Source organism: Hyaena hyaena, unplaced genomic scaffold (assembly GCF_003009895.1).
Source record: "Hyaena hyaena isolate Hyena2069 unplaced genomic scaffold, ASM300989v1 scaffold_405, whole genome shotgun sequence".
Classification (NCBI taxonomy): Eukaryota; Metazoa; Chordata; class Mammalia; order Carnivora; family Hyaenidae; genus Hyaena; species Hyaena hyaena.
The window spans coordinates 906,643-932,296 of record NW_024081039.1 but is presented as its reverse complement, the minus strand read 5'-3'; the positions used below and the strand labels follow the sequence as shown (position 1 = coordinate 932,296).

Sequence of the window (25,654 nt, the reverse complement as noted above, 5' to 3'; positions counted from 1 at the left end):
GGAGATAAATTAGCCAGGAAGTGCTGTTAGATACACAAGAGACAGCAAGAGGATGGCCTTGTTTTGAGGGTAGGAGGGACCGTGCTACCACATTGTGCATTATGTCCCCAAGGATACAGGCTTCTCAGCAAGGAGGTCCTCAAAGGCCCAAAAGGGTGAAAACCAGGACACAGAGTGAAGAATGGAAATTCTGTGGCCTGGAGAGATGACACCTACAAAGGCACTCAAAGCAGTGACTGTTATCCAGAGCAAGGTTACTAGAAGTCTCCTCTTCTGGAAGACAAGAACACCAATGGGAATTCACGGCACAGTAATCTGGGGGTAAGCATTCACTTACTTGCTCGAGTCAATGGTAGTTTATTTCACTAAAGGAGGGAAACATGCTCTTGTAATTTATTTATACAGCATATATTCCCTGTAAGTCGTAAAGCAGCAAAATAAATACTGGTACCTTTCCATACTAAATTTTAAGACTATATTAGAAAAATAACGAAGAATTTACAGATAGAGCTGATCCTCTTGTCTGAAGGTTTTGAGATCTCCCTGATGTAGGGAAATGGAATACTGTAATTCTCATTCAATGGAGGAGGCTTGGCGGTAGGGCCAGGGCCTCAGGGTACCCTTAAGTCCATATGTCAGTAGAAAGACTATACTATGTATTTGAAAGCTCTGAGAGACTATATCTTAAATGTTCTTCCCACAAAAAGAAATGGTAATTGTGTGCAGTGATGGAGGTGCTAGTGAACTTTATGATGGCAATCCTATTATAATACATAAGTGTATCAAGTCTACACTTGTATACTTTAATTTATACAACATTCACGTCAACTATATCTCAACAGAGCTGCAAATAAACAAACAAATAAGAAACCACACACAAAATCCTTTTAGACCTTTTTGAATACTTTTATACTTTTTTTTACATGTCATCTTATTTTTTTAATGTCTCATTTCCTTCTGGTGCTGATTTTCCTGTGCTGTTTCTGGGTACATCAGCCTACAAAACCCTCCCTACAAAAGTTGTTGTTTTGGGAAGAATAAGACTCAAAGTGCACATGCCAACAGATGTGGGGTGGGGGTGTCTCGATTCCGCTGCCTCCTCATCCATGACCTCTACCCTCTGTCCCCAAGGATCCGCGGTGCCTGCAAGTAGGACCCCACTGTCTGCCTGCCCACAGCGCGCCACCTGCCCCAAGAGCCGCCCACCTACCAGAACTGGCTGCAGTAGGAGAGAAACGTAATGGATGTTTAATTCCACTAAACCTGGGAGCAGAGAAGGGTGCACACTAACCCAGCTCCACAGATTAATGCATTTGTTTGAACAGGTGCTGTCTGCTAGGGAAACACTCAGGTGTAAATCTGCAGACTTCATCTCTCCCCAGTCACACAAAATGACTATTTTTAGAACTGATGGCCAGAACTGTGAAGTTGGTAACATTCAAATCTCAATTCGTGTGGGCAAGTCCACATACTTTGCATGTCTAAACCCAAAGCAAAAGGATGAGAACATGAGCAACATTTCGGGGAGCATTAGGGTAGTAGAAATCTAGTGCTCTGGTGAGTCTGATGAAACAGGAGAGGTATTAGCTGGAGAGACATGCTATTTAAACGGAGGTCTGGTGAGTGGTTAATGCACAGTCAAGCTGTCCTCTCAAGGACCTGCCTGTCTTGCTGTCTGATGCCGATCCACATGAGGGAGGCAGGCGAGTCTGCTCCTCTTACGTCCTTGGCTACAGCACAGGGACTGTATTAGTAAATGGTCAGTTTCAGCCCCTCCGGCACATGAAGACATGCTGCATACTCCCCAGCCTCGTCTCCTGCTGCCCACGATGTACGCTGCACACTCACGCCGGCATCTGCTCATCCCCTGAGCTGCCAGTCAGTCATGCAGTGAGCTGTCTGTCAATGTCTACAATCGGCCACGCACATTCCAAATGCTACGGATTGATAATGAATAAAATAAAATCCTTGCCCTCACGGAGCGGACACTGGGAGGCAGGACAGGGAGACAGATGCACATCCTCTCTCCGATGGGGAATACTAGATCATGTCAGGATGGGGGCGTGAGAAAGAGTGAGGGGGTTGTTTTAGATAAGGGGCAGAGAAGGCTGCTCCAAGGAGATAGTTTTAGCAGAGGCCTGACTCAGATGGGGGCGCCTGGGTGGCTGAGTGGGTTAAGTGACCAACTTCGGCTCAGGTCATGATCTCACGGTTCGTGGGTTTGAGCCCCGCATCGGGCTCTGTGCTGACAGCTCAGAGCCTGGAGCCTGTTTCAGTTTCTGTGTGTCCCTCTCTCTCTGACCCTCTGCTGATCATGCTGTCTCCTCTCATAAATAAATAAAACGTTAAAAAAACACAACATTAAAAAAATAAATAAATAAAAATTGAAAGCATCCTCACCTTATTGCTATTTTTGTATATTGCAGTGAGTTGTATGGAGTCCTCTAAAAATTTACGAGGAATAAAAAACAGGATGTTCTTTTTATATTAAAGATAAGCTGCTCAAGAAAGATAAAAGACAACAGACAACAAAAGGGTCAAATCCAGCTGTCCCAAGAGAGGGACAGTGAAGCTGTCTGAACCCACTGTTTATGGCTGATGAAGGCCCCAGGCTGATTACTGGGGACCGACCCATGGAGCTGTCTGACCCTGTGGATGCCAGAGGGCTCTCTGGAGGGCTCTCCCAGGCCCCTACATCCAGGGCAGCTCTGCCCCTCATTTCCACAGCTCCCCTAGGAAGTAGGATGTTTTCTGTCTTAGAGGAAATGCATTCCCATGTCTAACATTGGAAGGGGATGTGTACAATATCTGTACAAGAGTGTACAAAGAAGACAAGTCTTCTAGAACGGTTTACTGTTAAACAGACCAAGCTGGGTGACTGGTCACCATCACACTGTGCTGGTGGAGCCATGGACAGTTTTGAATATTACGCTGTAATGATTTGGCTGCTTACTAAAGTGCAGTAGTAAAAGCCAGCTCAGCATTCGGGCACCCAATTCGGGCAGTTTAAATAAAACCGCACCTTTCTTATATTTTGAAAGCAGACAACCCTGGGAAGGACTTTCTTCTCATCTATTTCTAGCAAACCATGGGAAAAGCACTCCTGAGGCAGCTTTGTAAGAACAGGTACAGTTAGTCCTCAACAAAAGGGGTCAATATATGCCTTTGCTAACGGACTCTCCTTCTGGAGTACAGAGTCTATGACCATAACTGCAATCTCTCATTTCATTTTTCAGTTTCCACATCCATCTCTTCCTCTCCCTTCTCTCTTAATGTTTTACCCAAATATCTTACATCAACAATTGAACCTTACAAAATATAAGCTAACTCCTCCAATATGCCTTTACTGCAAAAGAAAAAAAAAAATCATAAAGCTACAACAAAACCAACCAACCAACCAACCAAAAACCTAGACCCAAATGACTGAAGTCTGCAAACTTCAGTCAGTAATGCTAATTCTAAAAACGGGTTGTCAGATGAACAGATATGCAATTATATACAGATGGTCCTAGAAACAGCTAAATGAGGTAAATTACAGAATTTTCAACTACAACAAGTAGAAAGGAAAGGAAAATAAATTACTGTACATTTCCTTATAAGAGCTTCAGCTACTCACTGGCACTGGTGTTATGAGTAAATCAGGAGAATCAATTTTAAAGCTAAGGCTGCCGCAAGTTTGTGCCCAGCAACGGTTTTGTACGCAATAACCTACAAGCTAATTAACTTGGAAATAAATTATCCAATCTAAATTGCATTTAGTTCTTTCTATAAACAACCCAATAAATTTCCTAACTTCCTTCCTGCTATAAAAATGACCCTGCCCTTGGACAACTTGAAACAGCACAGAAAACAAGTGATTTTAGAATCTTACAGAAAAAAGTTGATGCTGTCTATAATTAATCTTGTACTTGATTTAAAAAAACTTTTTTTGAGAGAGCGAGAGAGCATGAGGGTGGGGGGGGGGAGGGAGAGAGAGAGAGAGAGAGAGAGAAAGAGAGAATGAATCCTAAGCAGGCTCTACACTTAGCACAGAGCCCTATGTGGGGCTTAATCCCATGACCCTGGGATCATGACCCGAGCCACAATCAAAAGTCGGATGTTCAACCGACTGAGGCACCCAGGTGCCCTGTTGTACTTGATTTTGGTAACATCATTACTTAACTTTGTATTATTGAGACATTTTTTTTTCAATGGTTGAAACAGATCCTAAAATGAAAAAAAGAATAATTTATTAAAATGCTGAGACACTATATGGATATTTTTCCCCAAAGAACGATCAGCTAAGCTCCCTTCCTATCTTTGAGCTGAAAAGACCTACGTCAGTTTCACAGTTGTATGTTACAGTTGATGAGAACTCCTACAATGGTTGAGGCCGTTGAGCCTCTACTGTATTCCAGGAATTTCAAAGAAATGAAGAAAATGTGGTCTTTGACTTCAAGAAGATAAGACAAGTGGACAGAAAAGTGTAATATCAGAAGTATCAAACATCCCAGGGGGATGCTTCATGGAGAAGAGGGATTGTAGCCGTTGGGCAGATTTACATAAGGATGCGACTGTGTTGGTGTTAAGGATGATTTCCCCCAGCTGAGATGGCTGTGGAGGGCGATCCTTGCAGAAGGAACGGAATACCAGCAGGAGGGGTGCCCTGAGTCAGACAGAAGACCGGACAACACTGAATATACTGGGAGTGTGTTTCATTACTTCAAGTCACAAATGCGTTTTTCTAATAACTGTAAAAGCCTTATTAACTCAGAAAGAGCTGGAAATGCTCATCCTCTCCTACTTGTCAGGGTAGGGATAGAAAGTCAGCATAGTATCTGAGTGAGAAGGCACCTAGCCTACCGGTTCAAACTATCAGCAGAAAGCACTAAACAAAGTATATGTTGACAATTGTTCATCAATCCCACCAAGAAAATATTTACTGAGCACCTAATATGTTCTAGGCAATGCACCTGCAGTTTCAGTTTTGTTAAGATGAAGTTCTGGAGACTGGTTACACAGTAACATAACAAAATTAACAATACCGAACGGTACACTTAAAAATGATTAAGAACGTAAATTCTATTATGTGTATTTTTCCACAACCAAAAAAAGAGAGATATATTTAAGTAATCAATGTCTGCATCTAATTACAAATTTCCTCGAATCTGGTGTACCTGTCTGTTTGAGCTGGGTACGGTGAGGATATAAGTCTCTAGTTTATTACAAGCCCCATCAATCATCAACTCACTCTCAGACCTGTCTCCACTACACTCCATTAAGAATTTTGTCCTCCGTGATAGCTGATCCAGATCCGAAATGAACTGGTCTAAAGATATCTGGGAAATAAAAACAAATAGAAAAGGGCTATCTTTCTTTCCTAAAGATCTTTAAGCTTTCTTACTTACTGTTTAATAGTAATTTAGCTGAAATGCAGAAGTACATTACTGGCATAGAAAACATAACATCAGAGTGAGTAAATGAAGATTCAGCACATACTTCTGTAAGTTCTAATTTCCGCTTGACGATAAACACCAGCTCCCTCTGCTTACTCACTGTCCACTCTTTTCAGTGGGGAATGTAATAAAATATTTTGGTTAAAGGCAAAATCATGTTTCTCCTTTATCTCTTCTGGCTTATACTCCATAATTTAATTAAGGTCAATGAAACATTAAAATCTGTCAAAGATAATTACAGTAAGCATAGCCACCTCATGGTATTTAATGGAGCCCGGAGAGCATTCTAACACAGTGGCATTACAGTGAATGTCTGACACACATCCTTACTTGCACGAGCGTGTCCAGAGTGAAGATGTGCTCCCCACGGACATTGTAGAACTTGACCATGGCACTCTTCAGAAGAGGGCCATTGGGGAGGTCACTGAGCTGGGTCTGCCGTTCCATACCAGAGACGGCCAGGAGGTCTCCTTGCGTGCACCACTGGGCCACCACCTCTGAAATCACAAAGACGACGGTCAGCATGAGGATGTGACCCTCCGTGAACCTTCACTGAAGTAGTTTAGAAAACAGTGCTGCTAAGCAAATACAATGGTGGCTCTTACCCTTTCTCTCATGAAGACAACAGCTACCCATTTCTCTGCAGACAATACAGACTCTATTTAGGTGTCTCTTACATGGACGGGGAGTATAGCTCCCCTGACACACAACTGTATCAGGCCAAACCATGTGACGAAGCCGGCATGTTAAATACCCAGCTCCAACACCAACATTACCAGAAAGGGACGTCGTGCAGAACTCTGAGGGAACGGATAAGATAATCACATGACTCTCTGTCTGCTGCTTGTGCCCCTGCACCCAGAGATGACTCCAAGAGGTTACAAATGCTAGAAGTAAGTCAAGAGCAAAGTCTAAGTTTATATTCATTTGATTTCTGTGCACCACTGGGAAGATAAAGTTCAGATAAAGGACATATCTCCATATGAAGGCCTTGACTTTTATTCCACATTGAGATGTTGTGAGGGGTTAGAAAAAAAGATAAATATTTCTGTTGGATGGGAGTGTTGTCAGAAATTTTCACCCTGGAGGGGCGCCTGGGTGGCTTAGTCGGTTGAGCGTCCAACTTTCGCTTAGGTCATGATCTCGCGGTTCGTGGGTTCGAGCCCCGCGTCGGGCTCTGTGCTGACTGCCAGCTCAGAGCCTGGAGCCTGTTTCAGTCTGTGACTCCCTCTCTCTCTGACCCTCCCCTGCTCACACTCTCTCTCTCTCTCTCTCTCCTAGAAATAAAAAAAAAAAATAAACATTAAAAAAAAAAACTGAAAAAAAAAAAGAAATTTTCATCCTGGAGATGTGACACCCACCTACCAAGCCACTTAGTACCTATAAGAAATGGCTATGAAATGGTTTGTCAAATCCAAACGTGGCAATTTACTTATTCTGGCTGGTAAAACAAGCTAACAGTACTAATAAGATTCATAGCACAGTTCTTCTCCATCAAGGCTCCAGAACACTATCTGGCTCATAACAGACATCGCTGGCATCCGGATCTCAGAGGCCTTTCTGAGAGAGGCTGGATGGAGCTGAAGGTGCTCTGTCACGACAGGATGCATTTCAGAGCCAGGTCCAGAAGCCGGCAGGGCCTGGGCTCCATCAGGTCACGTGCCATTACAGCATCTTGCTCTTATTCACGCACATGCCCATTCTGATGTTAGTAACAGCTCCTTGAGGTCACCACTTCTCCGTGACTTCCTTTGAAGACCAGACTGTGGTCCCAGGACAAGATGGCTCTCTGGACCTGGGGAAGCAAGAGCCAGCCCATCAAGCGAGCCACTGACAGGAACTAGAGACGAGGCAGCAGATGGCTGAGGGAATGCAGCTATACACACACACACACACACACAAAATGAAAAATCTCTACAATCTGAGTCAGTGAAAGCCTCAATAAAGGGAGTTTTTTCCCTTTTTTCTTATAAAAGGATATGAATGAGGACAAGTACAAACCAGGAAATGAAAAATATCGACCAAATATCCTGGTAGTAAGACCTAAGAAAAGATGAGAGAAGGGAGGCTCAAGGGTTTTGTGCATGTGTTTCAGTGTGCTCGGGTATCCGAAGGGTCAGGTGCTCTGGTGAGAAGCTGGTGGCGACAATGAAACTGAAATGACCTTCTCCAGATGACAGTTTTGGCAATGCAGGGAAGTCAAGAGGATGAGTCACGGATGCTGACAGGTAAAGGTGACAAAAGCAGAGTCTGCAGTTGTTTAGGACGGCAGTGTCCCTGCAGCTGCAGAAACGAAGAGGACAGCACCCAATTCTGACACTGCGCCGCCAGCTCACTCTGCTCAGGTGGTGAGTGAAATAAATACCCACACTATTCTCCTTGCTCTTATTTTAGTAAGATTCTTTGAACCCACCACTCAGAAAAGTGCGCTGCCGTTGGGCTGCTGTCCCTGCAGGGCTGGCGCAGACGCACAGTCCACTCAGATGCTGCTCAGAGACTAGAGGCTCTGTCCCCACACGGGTGCCGGGCCCGAGGTGAGCACGAGTCCATGTGGCCACAGGCAGACGCCTGGGGACCCCTCTTTAGTGCAGCTACCAAGTCACACTGAGACAGCTGTGGCCTCCACAGCCGAGTCATTCTTTAAAACAGAACAAGTTCTGTAGTAGTGAGGCCACTTCCTGTTCCGATGATTATACAACCAGCAGCATCAAGGGCGTAAGCCAGTCCTGATGCACACGACCCGCACGCGGTCACCCGGGGAGGCCAGCTTACCTCAGAAAACCCCGTCACAAGGAATTTGGGAGTGGGAGTAAGAAAGAAAAACCACAGACTGTTCAGTGGCAACCAGGGCTGTGTGAGTACCTCCACGGGGCCTGAATTCCCGGGCGGGGGCGGGGGCGACTACAATTCTCATAGATGACTACAGAATCAGAGAAAAATCATATATTTATTCACTTTCTAGATTTCACGATCATAAAGAAGGAAACAGAAGCCTAGATGTGGTCAGGGCTGATCCTTCCCTGTCCCAGAAAGTTCTTATAAGTTAATGTTAGAATAGAGAATAATCCTTGATGCCTTTGCCTGATCTTTTAGTAATAATGTCATAGTTTCTAAGCTTCTAAAAATCTGTGTCAAAATATAAGCCAGGAGGAACAAAGTAATGCTTTATTCAGTAAGCCTCTTATTACTCCTGAAGCTCTTGCACAGGCTCTAGGGATGTGAGGAGTTCCACAGCACAAAAGACGCCCATCTCCCTAAAGCACTGATTTCCCTTGATTTTTTAAAAGTAATCTCTGTGCTGAACATGGGGCTCAAACCCATGACCCCAATATCATGAGTCATATGTTCTACTGGCTGAGCCGGCCAGGTGCCCTGTTCTTGATGACTTTGAAGTGTCTGTGGATTTTTACACACAAAAAAATTAGCAGAGTCACACAATTCTACTTTAGAATAGACAAATCCATAGAAAATCTTATGGATCTTTTCTGGTAAAAGCCAGGGAGGGTCAAAATTTTACTAGTAGTGAGCAATAAGAAAATTTGGCCCTCGTACATTAATAAGAGCCCCCTGTGTGGTGTTAGTGCTGGGTCAAATACAGGCAGCCAAGTGTCCGAGAAAGAACAGCGCTCTTACCAAACACCACGTGCACTCGAGCTGCTGGTTGGAAGCCTGAGGTTCACAGTGGCCTCGGTCTCTTGGATGTCCACGTTAATGACTCGTCTTTTTATTAGTCATTAGACCCATATGTACTTATGTGTGGACACATGGATTTTGTGTCGAGAGAGAAAATGAGCATGTGCACAAAGGAGAAACAAATTAAGTTGGAAAAGTGTGTGATGGTAAAATAACATGTGCTTTTTTTCTTTAATAACAGTGCTTCTGGTGAGCATACAGAGGATGGAGCACCACCAGGGTGTATTCAGTGAGGAAGAGGCATACAGCCTCTGGCAGCACAGACTAAGGAGTAGAGAGTACTACCAACTGAAACTACCCTGCTTCAAAACTGGCTCTTGACTTTTAACAGTGTGCAGTGAAATGATAGAGGAAATTCTGTAAAACAAAGAAACAAACTCTAGGAGTTTAATAAATTCTTTGATTTTAAGACAAATGTGGGTGAAACGAGTAGTGCCTTTGAGAGCTTGCTTTACTGCAAGATATGAAGTGGCTATAGTGGTCAAAGGGTTTCTGAGCTCCTCAATGAACTGTTTTCCCTTGAAGGGTAACAGAATATGCTACCTCAAAATACGCCACACTGGCTCATAAAAACTATTCTGGGCTGAAGGCAACTGAGAAACAGTGAATACAAAAAAGCTCTCTCCTTCCCCGTTTGCCTAAAAGCAGGGTGTGTATCTGTGAAGGCACTCCCCCACCCTGCCCCCCGCCAGGAAGGACAGAAGTTAATCACTGGAGACAACTCTAGACCCTTATCGGCCCACTGACAGCTCCAGAAGTTTATATGACAAACTTTAGGAACTGGTCCTTATCTCCATTAGTCCTCCCTGTTTACCTTCCCACTATCTGCTGCCCTAGAAACACTAAGTCCTTTCCCTTTGTCGTGTCACTTCTCCAAAAATGTACTGTTCTTTTGTTAACATGCAGTATAAGCCCAAGTTCTACCCAGGCATTTGAGTTACTCGTCTCTGAAAGCTTCTGCAGCTAAATGCAGTGCACGTGTTAATAAGCTTGTTTCTGTTTCTCGTGTCAACCCGTCTTCTGTCCGTGTAATTTGCAGGGTCCCGCCGGAAAACCTAAGATCTGTAGGGGGAAATGGTCTTTCTTCCCCTACATTCTCAATAAAAAGTATAGTAACTACAAAAGGTAAAAACTCTAAATAAGTTGAACTAATTTGTGGTTCACTATGTGATAAAGAGAAGTCCCCATATTTGGGATACTTAGCACACTCTTCTTCGAGGCAGAATCTCCTCAGCAAACACCTGCAAAGCAAGATCACCCACCACCCTATGAATCTGCAATGAAAATGGTGTAACAGGTGGTGGAGAAGAGGGTGATCACAGGGACCGTCAACTATTTGCCATTCTGTGTTCTGTGGCAATGACATAAATTACAACATTGGTGATAAAGCAGGAAATATCGTGAGTCCTGTTTCTTCAGTAACAGAGAAAGGCTAACCCATTTCAGTTCACTTTATGTGACGAGTGACCGACCTGTCCACCACTGGACAGATTACTGTGGACGGTGCAAGTTGCCACATGCCACCTTGGCAGATTCTGGTGATCTCTTCTTAGTATTACCCCCACGAAGTCGTGGACAAAAAACAAATAAATTAAAAAAAAAACAAACAACCAACCCTGCTGCTGTTGACAGCACATGTAAGCCTGAGTCCTCATAATGTTCTGAAACCAAGACAGAAAGAGAAACTGCCTGTATCCAGCACCTATCAGATGACATCAGCTCACCTACATTTCATCTAACTGCCTGTAATTAAGAAGACTCCGTGCAAAAGCATGTCCCCCCATGAAAGTGTGAAGGATTTAGATTTAGATTTCTAGTCAGGCAATGGAAAGACTGCTAAATTTGCCTGTATCTTTAGGATGAAACTCAAGTCAAAAACTTTCACACCTGGGAGGGCCACCTGGGGTCACCCTCACAAGCCACCTCAGATGTGTTCCTCATCTCCCCCCACAGGCTTGGTGGGGGGTGTGTCAGAAGTGCTGCTCCAGGACAATCTAGCTTGACAGAGAAAACAAAACAATACCTTCAAGGAATAAAAAAGTGTCCATAGGTAAGCAAGATGGCAAAGAATCAGAAAAATCGGCCATATGAAAAATAGAAGGGGACTGAGTGGTAAAGTACATTATTTTCAGTGCTAATCAGATACTTGGCAGAGAACAAGGTTCAGGACTCCAGGACTTGAGGCAGGTTCTGAGGAATTAATAACCTTGGTTAAAGGTTTAAAAATAGAATTTCTGAAGAAGAAAAGAAGAGCTCGGATTACTGAATATTTGTGAGAATTTTTGATGACCATCCCTGCACTTTAGCTCCACAAAGGTCAGAACATTCAGAAAAGAATTTCCAGAAAAGCCCAAGGAATGTAGGTTCATCTTCATCATCATCATCATCATCAAAAATCATCATTATCACACAGACGAAATTCTTACTCAGCTTCTAAAGGAGCCTATTTGTGGTATAAAGAGGGACTTCTACATAGTTCATGTCCCTCAGGAGTTTATAGGATAAATAATTCCTCACAATTATAGTTTTGAAACAGCAAAATGGGACACCCACAAAAAGGAGAACTTGTAAAAATATTCTCTAGTTTTAAAACGGAATTAAGAAGTGCTTGGGGGCATGTGGACACGTACGATGTTAAGTACACAGCCTTGAGTTTCCATATCATCCTGGCACTTCCCGAGTAACTCAGACAGGAAGCACAGGGCACGACTCTCTGAGGCCAGTTCTGAGCGACAGTCGTAACTTGAACTGCAGGTTCTGGTTTGCCCCTGATCTTCCACTCAGATTACAGTAGGTCCCTTCAACTTTGAGACCAGAGGCAATTCAGGGACTTCTACACCCTACCATTGAATCCTGAAGAGACAGAACTGTTTTTCCAAAGATCTCATCAGGGTCACAAGGTGAGTAAATATTCTTGAACTGCAAAATCTGGAATATGCCAGATGCCTAGGGACAGTGATTTTCTTGTGAGATAACAGATTTCATAACACCCGTCAGGAAAGTCAGCATTTGGCGGCTGCTGTTTACATCACTGCCTCAGTCTGGCAGCTGTGAGAACTTTGCCGCACAACCACTGGTTTCTTAATAAGCCTCAAAGTAACAGGGGCCTCTGTGAAACAGCTGTGCCGGTCTGCTGCCCCTGGAACGGCAGGTGCCGAGGTCCAACACTGTACAGACAGCATATCACGTTAGCCGGAGGCAAACGCATACGCCCGAGGGCTCACTCTTGTTGCAGGAGGAAAAGAACAGAAAGGCAAAGACCGTCAGGGATCCCTCCTCAGCATAAGCCTCAGTAACGGACTGTCCGATGAGCAGAGGAGCAAAAGGAAAAGGCCCTCACTAACAGGCTCCGTTAAGGCCGCAGACGGGCGGCAGTGGCTAAGTGCTGGGTGCGGGACACCCACCGGAAGGCAGATGCGCACAGGGACGATGTGTGGGCCTGGGGTCACATGCAGCCTTCTGTACCTCTCAGCCCTGAGCGGATGACAGTAGGAGACAAGTCATCGTAGTTGTTCATTAAGCTGATGTCGCCCGAGGTGAAGCTGACAGTGAGCAACGGCTTGATGTTCTGCACCGGGACGGGACACGCGGCTGGACCATCTGCGGGGACAAAAGTGCTGAGTGAAACGAAGGCAAGGCCCACGTGACCCAGAGCTAGGCCCCCTGGTGCAGCCTGGCAGAGGCCTTAACAACGCCTGATGCTGCAGACTGGACTCTGGACAGTGACGCCACGGAGTAGAGCAACCCTGCACGCAGCACTGAGGGGCTACACGGGGCCGTCAGGAGGAAGGCACCAGGGACCCTGGAATCAGAAGCCGGGCGGGGACAGATGGCCCTGGAGGCACCAGGTGGGGCACCTGGGGCTCTGCTGTTTGGTGATGAGAACATGTGTGAAGATTAGTAACTCGTGTGTTAATGCATCATGTTTCTAATGGTGTGTAAACAAATTATTTTAACATCACATAACGTGTAAGGACGGTGGAAAGAGGGATTGAAACAATTTCTTAATCTTGGTCCAATGTACAGAGAAGTTGTTTTCTAACACTAATGCCCTTTCATGGAACATTATAGGAAATAGGAAGCCACAGCAGCCATGATGAGTAACTTTTTACCACAAGAGACTCCAAACCTGGAGAGAAAGCCAAGGTTGGCTGGCGCTCATAAACAGTTCTGCGACATCTGCAGTGCACGGCCAGTATAAAGAAAATTCTACTTTGTAAGTACAAGGAGTACTCATGGAGGCTAAGGAAGAGCTGTGATGGGTCATGTTCTGGATCCTTCCACATGCTGTTTTAAAAGTAAAAGTCAGTCCTTCCCACAGGCCAGGATAAATCAGGGCTCTTTCAGAAGGCCCCCCGCAGGCCTCACACCCATGCTGAGCTCATCCCTGGGACCCATTCAGAGTGGGCTGGCCTGACATCCGCATGCTCACCCCCACCTTGGCCCTGCCTGTGGAGGATCCTCAGGTATTACCTTCCTTTGCTTCACCTTAAGATGCTGTATGTACTTACCTCTGTGCTCAAATCCCCCAGGCCACCAAGAAAAACCCAGCTGTATGTGAAAGGCAAATCCCAGTCACCCTCCAAACTGCCCCATGGCTCTGAGAAGGGAAATGTGTTCGAGTAGCAGCCAGGGTCTAAATTCTATCTTTGGACTCATTCTGAACCTGCTTTATAACTTGGTCTCTAGATCTTGTTTTTTCCCCATAATACATGGGGCTAAGTAAACCTACATTCGATCTAATAAAGTTGTTTTAAAAGTATGCTGGCAAGAATCCAACCTTGTATGATACTAACTTTATTACTATGAGGCTGGAGAAATGGTTGACACTTCACTCAAGGTTGGGGCCCTACTAGGAAAGGGTATGTTTATGTCTCAAATGGAAGTACACTCTCCCTCCCCGATTCCCATGCATCCTGAAACACTCCCTCCCAACAGATCTAAAGGTTCTTTCATGTGAAAACATGGTCTTCTCCTTAAACAAATGACTGAATGAATGTGTGGGTGTCTCTGGGAAGCACCACGTATTATATATCATGTCTGGGACAGAAGATGATGAAATGAGGGCACTCCAAGTACCAATGGGGGTAGATGCCAATGGGAGACAGAGTTAAAAATCTATTCCCTGGACCAGCTCTTCATAGGATGAACGTGCCACAGTCACAGGAGAAGGGACCAGCACGAGGACAGAAGCCCTGCAGCGGTATGCCCGAGCCGGATCTCCCACTACAGCACAATGCATTTTTCCTTTAAAAAAAAGGAGGAGGAGGAGGAGGAGGAGGAGAGTAGAAGAGGAGGAGGGGGAGGAGGAGAGGAAGAAGAACGGAGTACTGGGAAGTGCCACAGTCCTGAGCAGGCCAATGCCGAATGCTGCTGTTGGCGAAGGCCAGCATGAACATCAGAGGTTTCTGCTTTTTGTGCATGTATGTGGGGGGTGTGTCTCTTATACATTTGAGAGATAAAACACACTGCAAAGGTGAAGGAGCCTGGAGTCTGAAATTATCCCCACCAAGAGTCTGACACCTTTCCTTCCCAGTCCAAATATTAAGAAACAAGATGCCAATCCATCTAAACCGACATTGTGGTGAGGCTTACAGGGGAAGACAGGTTCTTCTGAACTGAGAAAAGAAGTTTCCCCCCCAAACACAGACAGGGGCATGAATGGCAACCCAGTGTACTGGCCTGCATTACAGGCAGAACTAATCCTTTTCTCACACAACTAAAGCTACGGGCTTTAATGACATTAGGGATTTGGAACACCACAGATTAAGTTATAGTAATAGCACAGCATTTCTCATCTCCAGCTCTCTTTATTCTTGCTAAGCAGCTAAGCCCCACAACACCCTAGGGACATGACAAGGGTCATTTCAGTCTAGTGAAACCTAAGCCAATGGAGCTTCATCAGCTGCACGGTGATTCTGAGAAAAGGGAAGGCACAGGGAAGACGGCGGAACCGAAACCAGGCATCAGGCCGCCCTGCCTTGTGCTTCGCCGGAGCTCTTTCCGGTGAGTGCCCATGGTGGACCTTCGCCCCCTCCTCTGGCTTCCTACCTTGGGGCGGGGAATAGTCGTCTGAGTCTGTGTCGCTCTCGCTGCTGTCCTCCACCAGGAAGGCGGGGCAGTTCCAGGACATGCTGAGGATGCCATCGGACTCGTGCAGGAGCACATGGGCCAGCATCCTGCCGTGGCAGTCCATGACGATCACCTGCCCGTCGGCCGTGCCAAACAGCACCTGCAACCAAGGACCAGAACCTTTGACGGACCAGGAGAAAGGACTGCAGTTTCTGGCAAAACTCGTCACTTAAACTTGTTAAGCTGGACAAATATATTCAGGACTAAAAAACCAGAGCAGTTAAGTAGCTGAGGGAGTACACAAAGCATTAAGTACCAGAAACTTAGCTGGCTATTCATCTGCAAGCATTCTAGTCCTCTAATACTGAAATCTGACTAATGGCAAAATAAAGACATGTGTTATGCTGTATGTATATTTACAAGTAACACCAACAAAATCACTGTCTCACTTTGTGCTCACTGTTTTTGTTTGCATGTTACATTTTTTTGGTTGGAGAAGGAAGGTTGAGAAGAGGAAAATATTTATTTTTCTTCAACAAAAAAAAGCAGCAGTGGAGGTCTGGTAAGAATTTTTCAAATTTAGAAGAAAAACTTTAGGTGTATGTTTGACCAAAGAGAAAATATATTTGGTTATATAAGCACGTTATCTAACCACATTTGGAAAAGATGTTCCTGAAATAGTTTGTCTAATGTTTTATTGAACTAAGAAGAATAGTTCTTACTGTATTAATAATTAATGTTATAATGTATTAACAGTATTAACACATTCACTGAGTGCTTACGTTGTGCTAAGCACTATACTAAGAGCTTTGCTTCATGTATTGTCAAAGTAATCCTGTGAGTTAAGTATCAGCACTGTTGATACAGAACTCTGAGGGACCTGACACCCTCACTTCATCTGGCCTGGAGCACACACGCAGGAACGTCCTGGGGGTACAGGCAAGTGCATGGGCAGAGCTGACGCACAGGCAGGGCAGAGGAGAGGTTGGCCCCCTCCATCAGAGCAGCAGAGAAATCTCACAGCTGCCAGAAGTCCTCTGACATGAGCTGTGTCTTCTAGCTGGATGGTCCCATGGAAAGCAGGACCTCCACAGGGGAGTCACCATGTTCTCTTCTGCCTTGTGTGGTGCTAGTGTCTGCCATCTATTGGCATTTAAAACTTTGTATCTTTTGTGTTTAATGAGATCCCTGTATCCATCAGCAACTGTCAGGAGAAGCATGACAAGTCTTTCCATCTTGCAGGTGCAGAAACCACCTGAGAGGTCACATCAGTTGACAAGGCCATTAAGTGATCAAGCCACCAGGCTCTCTTACTGGAAAGACTAGGATTTACACAGAGGGAAAGTTATTTAGTGAGTGTTAGGTCCTTGCCTCCTTTTGCTATAAAGATTTTGACATTAAGCTCCTTGGGAGCAAAGACTGTCCACAGCTGTCTCCCTGGCACCTAACATCTTTGGGTACAGAGGGCACTTAATAGTATTTACTATTAAATAAAGTCAGTGACTGTCCAAAGGCATTCTTAGGACATAAATCCTGACGATTAAGATAGATTAATTGCAAGGGAAGATATATTTCATTTAAGTAGTAAAAAGCTCACAGAATTTACAGAGCTGTTTTAGAATAAATCAACCGTCTATCAAACATTCCTTTAGGAGCGCCTAGGTGGCTCAGTCGGTTGAGCATCTGACTTTGGCTCAGGTCATGATCTTACTGTTTGTGAGTTCGAGCCCCACATCAAGCTTGCTGCTATCTGCGTGGAGCTCATTTTGGATCCCCTGCCCCCCTTTCTCTGTCCCTCCCCAGCTCACACTCTCTCAAAAATAAACAAACATTAAAAAAAATTCCTTTAAACATGTCTACATTTTAATGACTGAAAGCTAAAAAAAAGGCTAAAACAGTTTTCTCCAGGGGCAATAAGGAATCTATTACTGCACTGGGCTTAAAGAAAACACACACAAACTACTAGGAATACAATAAAACATTTTAGAAGAAGTGGAATTTTTGTCTAGCAATGGAGAAAACCAGTCTCTGTTGGCATGTCTGCACAGACCTCATGCGGCACTGGCACAGCGATCAAGACATTGGGGGTGGCCAGGGGCGCCTGGGTGGCTTAGTCGGTTAAGCGTCCGACTTTCGCTTGGGTCATGATCTCGCGGTTCGTGGGCTCGAGCCCCGCATCGGGCTCTGTGCTGACTGCCAGCTCAGAGCCTGGAGCCCGTTTCAGAGTCTGTGTCTCCCTCTCTCTCTGACCCTCCCCTGCTCACCCTCTCTCTCCAAAAAATAAAAAAATAAACATTAAAAAAAGTTAAAAAAAAAAAAAAAAAAGACATTAGGGGCGGCCAGACCTGCTAAAGCCCTGAAAGAGGCACCTGCTGAATGCACTTGGCAGGCAGTTTTCAATGGTGATAAATATGGAATATGACTTCCTGTAACTTTAACTGAGATGTACAATTTATATGTTTCAAAAGATGTGCAGGAACTTCTCTATAAGGCCACTGTCATGGGTGATGTCCCCAGGAAGCAGGCTGTTTTTGTCCCCCTTCCCACATTCTCCTTAATTTGCTCAGGTATGTTTTGAAGAGCAACCATGTCTTGGTGTTGGGTGAAGGGGTTATGTGACCATGTATGCCTTCTGTTTCTAATAAAGTAGCTCATGAGCAGGTCACAGCCAACAGTTATTCTTCACAAGTACCCAGACTTGATATGTATCAATCCCAGACATGTTCCCACCCCCTCCTGTTAGAGGTTCACATTGCCCTAGTCTGTCACTGGTACAGTCATCAGTTTTCATACCTTTCTGTGCAATATTTGATTTCTGTCTGACTCCCAGGCTAGACTGTAAGCTTTTCAGGGCATGGCCTGTATGTGCTCTGCTCACTATCTCCCCAGGGCCTGTCAGAGTAGATGTCACATGGTAGTAAGTATCTGTGAAGGGAGGGAGGAAATGCCTCTGCATTGAAGGATCTTTTGAGTAATGCTCACATTTTTCCATTTGAGAGAAGAACAGATACCAGACAGCAGAACAGACATCTACGTGATTTAGTGAGGCATCAGCGCTCAACATTACACTTAAGCCAGCCCCCAATTCCCTGCCATGAATCAATCCCAACTATAGCTCTCCTGGGCGGATAACGTACTACTAAGATCAGAGAGAAGGAAAAAAGCAGCACTAACAGTCTAGTTGTCAAGCAGTGATGGAGGAAGTTACTCTGTTTGGGAAGAAGTATGCCACAGGTTACTCGAGAACACTGACACATGAAATCAGATTAAAAAAAATCTCCTCTATTTCATGTTCTTTTCATGCCTGATCACTTCCAATGAGACAAAGCTTATGTGAGCAAAGGCCTTGAAAAGAACATGACAGAAAAGTCTAATAATAATGAATACACAAACACACATGTGTCAATCTCTGCTTCTACTCCCTAATTCTGGTGCTTTAGACAGGTTGGTGCTGGTTCCTCCTTTCCAACTCTGTCTTGTTCTAAGCTTGGTCCTGGGTGGTCTTCCCTCTCAGGGAGATCACATGTGTTCTTGTGTTCATGGCCTCAAAGATCCTGTTCATGGCTGGCTTCCTGCTCAAGTCTCTCCCCTAAGCTCTAGACTCCCACATCAGACTGCCTACCTGGCAACCTACCCCTGGATGCGCCAAAGGCCCATCAGAACCAACATGTCCCAGATGAAATGCATGGCTTCATCCTCTCCCCAACCTCCACACATACATACAAACACACAGTCTCATCCTCCTGCAGCCAAGACTGTGGCTTGTGTTTTATCTCCAATGTCCAGGACAGTGTCTGGTATAGAACAGGTGCTCAGACATCGTGTGTGAAAGCTTTGGGGGACCCACCCCATGGAATTAACCTCATTCTAACCAGGGGCAACTCAGCATTCTCAACTTGGCTCTGTTTTCGCATATCTCTTTCCCGTTAAACTGTGAGCTTCTGGAGATCAGGTCTGCACCCTCAGGTTCTCACATGTTGCTGGTCACAAGCAAAGGTTCAGGGGCTATTAATAAATGTATTTCTGCCCAAAGCTTTGGCCTTTACTCAAATTTTCCTACAAAGGAAGCAAAAACTTCTTTCCTTTCTGTTTAGACTATTGAATCCTCCCACAAAACTGGCCTCCAAAATACTTTAAAAAATGGATGAAGTAAATTTCTGTCTCATATTTTTCCTGCTGTTCTTCCCTGTTGGACGGCAGGCTTCGTGTAGGGTCAGGGACAAGGTTCCCTCTGTAACGTGTACACCAAGAACCAAACAGGCTGGGAGAAACCTGCTGGCCCTCAGGCCATATCCGTTCAACGGCTGCCCGTCACTGCATGCAGTGTTTAGTAACCGGGCACTCCAGTCTAAACTATTTTTAGATGTAATTATTTAAAAATATAACACAATTATTATCAGTAATTTAAAATGAACCAAGCCACAAACCAAAGGTGATAGGAAAATGATATAAAATCACTCACAAGACTTCTGTTTTGGAACCAGTGATAATATCTCCTCAGTACTTTTATTTTTGGAGACCAGTATTCATCTAAATTCTTGAATAAAGACCATGTTAGGAAGTTTCAACTATAAAAATACACCACATCTTTTGTAGCAGAGTTTAACTAGTAGCCATTGGAACTAGTTTCAGAAGAAGTTGACCCTTTTATCCATTTATTTGCTTCTGTGATTTAAAGCTAGGAGAGCAGGTAACAAAGTGATTACACATTCCTACCAGTAACCTCTACTCCGTTGGTGGCAAATGTCTAAATGTGCCACTGTGGAGAGAGGAATGAAGGGACCAACCATGATGTCTCTGCTCTTTAGAAGGATTCTTCTATTCAGAAATACCACTGAAGTCAAATTTATTTTTGAAAGACCCCCCCTGTTGGGGTTACAGAGCACTACCTTTCAAATGCTTCAAGGCAGATTGGAATATTTTGCAACTAGAGTCATTGAAATCAGACAGTTGTAAGTGATAGAATTTGTCACCTAACAGATTATTTCCCGTTTTTATTTTTTAATTTTAAAGATGAAATGTAATTTCACAGTTGACTATAACAATAATTTCTAAAACAGACACTTTAAGATTTATGCTAGGGTGCTTGGGTGGCTCAGTCGGTTGATTGTGGTCCAACTCTTTTTTTTTTTTTTTTTTTTATTTTATTTTTTATTTTTTATTTTTTTTTATTTTATTATTATTTTTTTTTACAAATAGTTTATTGTCAAATTAGTTTCTACATAACACTCAGTGCTCATCCCCAAAGTGCCCTCCTTCATGCCCATCCCCCCCTCCCCCCCACATCCATCAGTCCTCAGTTTTTGTCAGCATTCAAGAGTCTCTCATGGTTTGCCTCTCTCCCTTTCCCCCACCATTTCCGCCCTTCTCCCCCTTGGTCCTCCGTCAAGTTCCTCCTAATCCTCCTATACGTGCTATCTTATGTTTAAAGAGTTTCAGAGAAGAAAATACTCTCTCTGCCCCAGGCATCAATTTTAATGGTAAATAATTCCCATTGCTAGAACATTCTTCTCCAAATCTTTCAGGCTCTCTTTTTAAGTTTATTCACCCTTCTAAAATGCCCACACGTGGTTTCTGGGGTGGAGGAGAGTGGTCTGAGTACAGGTCTAATTAAAACATACATTTAACTAGAACATCTCCAGAAGTAATTGGAAATAGCAATTACTTTTGGGGAAACAGAAGGAGGAGGCTTGGGGATGGTGGGGGAAAGGGTATTTTTCATCATATACCCCTTTGAATATTTAAATTTTTATACCATGTCAATATACTATTAAAAATATATTTAAGTATGCACTGAATGAGGTAGAGAAAAGTGTTCCAGGAATAGAGCTCTTTATCAGGTCTGTGGATATGAAATGTAGGGTGAAAATGCCTAGAGCAGCCACCCAAGACAACATGATCCTTGGAAATGCTAAGGACACTGTAATCTAATTACATACATCACTTCGAATTGATCATTTATCTCCCTAAGTGTTAGTCTCCTCTGTAGAGGCTAAAAAAGTTATATTAAATGCAGTCTCAGATCCTTTTCTGTTTTAAAATGCTCCAAGTTTTAGGGCGCCTGGGTGGCTTAGTTGGTTGAGCATCTGACTTCAGCTCAGGTCATAATCTCATGGTTTGTGAGTTTGAGCCCCACAATGGGGTCTGTTGCTGACAGCTCAGAGCCTAGAGCCTGCTTTGGATTGTGTGTCTCCTTCTCTCTCTCTCTGTCCCTCCCGACTCCCACTCTGTCTCTGTCTCTCGAAAATAAGCAAACATTAAAATGCACCAAATTTTAAAAATACATGTAAATATAGTTCTCAATATATGAAAATAGTAATTTTTTCCTATGGCTACTAAAAAACTTCAACAGAAGGGCGAAGGCAAAATGATTCAGAAGAAAGTAAAAGTCTCTGATGCACAGTAGCTGTTGGGTACACAGTGATGGGCGCTGACCCAATAGTACCTGACTGGGGTCAAAGATGAACAAAACCAGAAACTAAGGAGGTAAGAACAGACTTTTACCAGTATAGCTGCTGGCATAGGGAAGAGAGTCCAGCGTGAAGTGAACTCAACTACCACTTGTATGGAGGTGACTGGGGGTGGGTGGGTGGAAATACACAAAAAGTGGAAGGAGGGGTTTGTCAATGTGATTAGGCCACTTGGGCTTGCTAGCTAGCGCTTACTGAAATTAGGGTCCTACACACCTACAGAGACTGGGGTACAGGGGCACTCCTACCAGGTCCTGTCCAGAACAATAGTAAATTCTTTTGGCAGCCTTGAACTTTCCCAGGCAAGAAGTTAAGGGGGCTGGAGTTGTCATCTTTAGTGATACAGCTTTGAGCTGATAGAAACCATGCTAGTGCTTGTTCGAGTCTCTTAGACTGTGTGTGTGTGTGTATGAAGTCATTTGTGATGAGTCCTGTTTTATAGGCCAAGGTTAAGGCCTAGTCATGAAGAGGGCTCAGTGGGTCTTGCCTAGAATTTGATTAGAAGAGCATCACGGGTAGGGGCACGCATATCACCTCTCCCCAACAAAACACAAGGATATAGTCAATGCCAAGGGTTGGGCTGTCCAGGGCAGCATTGCATTTGTGGTTTAGGAATGCTGCAGGTAACCCTGGGAAGCTTAATTTTGTAATTGAGCCAACTGAATGAACACTGGCATTCATATAAGGGCTCTACGTTAAACCACAGCTGCCATCACACTGCTGTATTAATAAAGGCTGAGGAAGAAAACAGAACACTAAATGAACAAGAAATAGAGGGGCATCTGGGTGGCTCAGTTGGTTAAGTGTCTGACTTCAGCTCAGGTCATGATCTTGCAGTTTGTGAGTTCAAGCCCTGCATTGGGCTCTGAGCTGACAACTCGGAAGCCTGGAGCCTGCTTTGGAATCTGTGACTCCCTCTCTCTCTGTCCCTTCCCTACTCAAAATCTGTCTCTGTCTCTCAAAAAATAAATAAATGCAAAAAAAAAAAAAAAAAAGAAAAGAAAAAGAAATTGATTTCAAAATAAATTCAGAGCCTCAATATACTATAGTGGTAAGAAAACTTAACATGGGATCTGTTAAGTTTTCAAGTGTACAATACAGTATTAAGTACAGGCTCAATGTTATCCAGCATATCTCCAGAACTTAATCATCTTCCGCAACTAAAACTTCATACCCATTGAATAGCAACTCCTTGTTTTCCCTACCCCCAGCTCTGGGCAACCATCATTCTATTCTCTGCTTCTAGGAGTCTATTTTAGATACCTCATTTAATTGAGATTATATGGTATTTGGGTTTCAGTGACTGGAATATTTCACTTAGGATGATGCCCTCAAGGTTTACCCATGTATTATTCAGCCTTCCTAAGGATGAATAATATTCCATTGTATGTATGTGTATATTCATATACATTTACATATACAAATATACACACACACATACCACACTTTCCTTGTCTTTTCATTCACTGATGGACATTTAGGTTGTTTCCCCATCTTGGCTACTGTGAATAATGCTGCACTGAACAGGTTGCACAAATATCCCAAGACCCTGATTTCAATTCTTTTGGATAAATACTCAAAAGAATTTTGGGATTGCCACATTACATGGTAGTTCAATTTTTCATTTTTTGAGGGACCTCCATACTGTCTATATGCAACAACATTTTACAATCCCATTCCAGTTTCTCCACATCCTAGCCAACATTTATTTGTGGTGGTTTTTTTCCCCAAAACTATTGTTAACAGATGTGAGGTGATATCTGATTGTGGTTTGGATTTGCATTTCCTTGATGATTACTGGCTAAGCATCTATCATTTACTTGTTGGTCACTGATCTGTTTTCTTTGTAGAAATAACTATTCAAATATTTAGTCCACTTTTTAATCTGGCTTTTAGTTTTTTGTTACTTAATTAAAGGAGCTCCTTCTAGATTTTGCTTATCACATACATGGTTTGCAAATATTTTCTCCCATTCCATAGGTTGCCTTTTCACTCTGCTAATTGTTTTCTATGCTCTGCAGAAACTTTTAAATTTGATGTTACATACTTGTCTAATTTTGTTTTTGTTGCCTTTGTTTTTCGTGTCCTAACCAAAAAAATCATTGCCAAGACCAATGACATGAAGAATTCCAATGCCTTCTCCTAAGAGTTTTACAGTTTCAGTCTTGATTTTAAACTTTTAGTCCATCCTGAGTAGAGTTTTGTATATGCTGTAAGACAAGGGTCCAATTTCATTGTTTTGCATATGAATATTCAGTTATCCTCGAAACATCTGTTCATAAGACTATCCTTTCCTTTTCTCATTGTATTTTCTTGGAATCTTTGTTGGAAGACAGTTGACCAGATACACACTGGTTAATTTCTGGGCTCTCTTCTGTTCCACTAGTCTCTCTGCCAGTACTTATGCCAGTACCACACTTTATTTAATGTGGCTCTGTAATGTATTTTGAAATCAGGAAGTGTGATTCCTCCAGCTTTGTTCTTCTCAGAACTGTTTTGGCTATTCCAGGTCTTTTGTGATTCTATTTTAATTTCAGGATTTTTTTTTCTATCTTTGTAAAAAAAAAAAAAAATGCCACTGGGAGTTTGATATGGAGTGCACTGAATCTGTAGATCGCTTTGTGTAGTATGGGCATTTTAACAACATTAAGTCAGTTCATAAACATGAGATATTTCCCCCTTTATTTGTGTCTTCTTTAATTTCTTTCATTAGTGTTTAATACTTTTCGGTGTACAAATCTTTCACCTCCTTGGTTAAGTTTATTCATTTATTTGTTTTTAAAAAATGTTTTTAAGTTTATTTTTTTGAGAGAGTGAGCAAGCACAAGTAGGGGAGGGGCAGAGAGGAGTGAGATTCGCAGGCAGGCTCTACCCCATGGGCACAGGGCCTGATGTAGGGCTCAAACTCACAAACTGTGAGATTATGACCTGAGCCAAGATCACAAGTTGGACACTTAACTGACTGCACCACCCAGGTGCCCCCAATTATTCTTTTTGGTACTACTGCACATAGGGATTGTTTTCTTTGTTTCCTTTTCAGACTATTCATTGCTTGTATGTAAAAATGGAACTGATTTTTGTATCTTGATTTTGTATCTTGCAACTTTACTAAATTTGTTTATTCTAACAGTTGTGTGTGTGTGTGTGTGTGTGTGTGTGTGTGTGTGTATGTGTGTGAGATCTTTAGGGCTTTCTACATATAAGATCATTTTAAAAAACTTCCTTTAACATTATTCATTTTTGAGAGACAGAGAGAGACGGAGTGCAAGTGGGGTTGAGAGAGAGGGAGTCAAAGAATCCTAAGCAGGCTCCTGGCCCTGAGCTGTCTGCACAGAGCCCAATATGGGGCTCGAACTCATGAACTGTGAGATCATGACCAGAGCTGAAGTTGGAATGTTTAGCCAACTCAGCCACCCAGGTGTCCCTAATATCATATCATTTGTAAACAAAGTTTTACTTTTTCCTTTCCTATTCAAATGCCTTTTATTTCTTTTTCTTGCCTGATTGCTCTAAAATTTCCAGTACTATGTTGGATAGAAATGGAGAAACTGGTCATCCTTGCCTTGTTCCTGATCCTAAAGAGCTAAAACTTTCAGTTTTTCACTGTTAAGTATGATATTAGCTGTGAGATCTTCATATGTGGCCTTTATTATGTTGAAGTAATTTCCTTCTATTCTTAGTTTAGAACTTTTTGTTATGCAAGGGTGTTGAATTTAATCAAATATTTTTTCTGCATCTATGGAGGGGATCATGTGGTTCTTATCCTATATTCTGCTAATGGGGTGTATCACATTAGTTGATTTTGGTAATTTATACATCCTTGCCTACCAGGAATAAATCTCACTTGACTACTATATATTATCCTTTTAATTTGCTGCTTAATCAAGTTTACTCGTATTTTGTTGAGAATTTTTGCATCTATATTCATCAAGGATATTGGTCTGTAATTTTCTTATAGTGTCTTTGTCAAGCTTTGGTATTAGG

At 43.2% G+C, this 25,654-nt stretch overlaps 1 protein-coding gene across 5 annotated transcripts in view; it reads right to left on the bottom strand.

The window, feature by feature from the left end:
* Nucleotides 1-25,654, bottom strand: part of TULP4 (TUB like protein 4) — a 232,936-nt gene that overhangs the window by 25,173 nt on the left and 182,109 nt on the right. For all 5 annotated transcript variants that reach the window (XR_005531715.1, XM_039252075.1, XM_039252078.1 and 2 more), the window contains 3 exons: nt 15,180-15,360; nt 12,594-12,728; nt 5,766-5,932 (listed from right to left, as the gene is read on the bottom strand). Coding sequence is in view for 4 of the 5 variants with exons in the window: in XM_039252075.1 (XP_039108006.1) it covers nt 5,766-5,932; nt 12,594-12,728; nt 15,180-15,360 (483 nt within the window). In the remaining variant the exon portion in view is untranslated. The remainder of the gene's footprint in view (nt 1-5,765; nt 5,933-12,593; nt 12,729-15,179; nt 15,361-25,654) is intronic.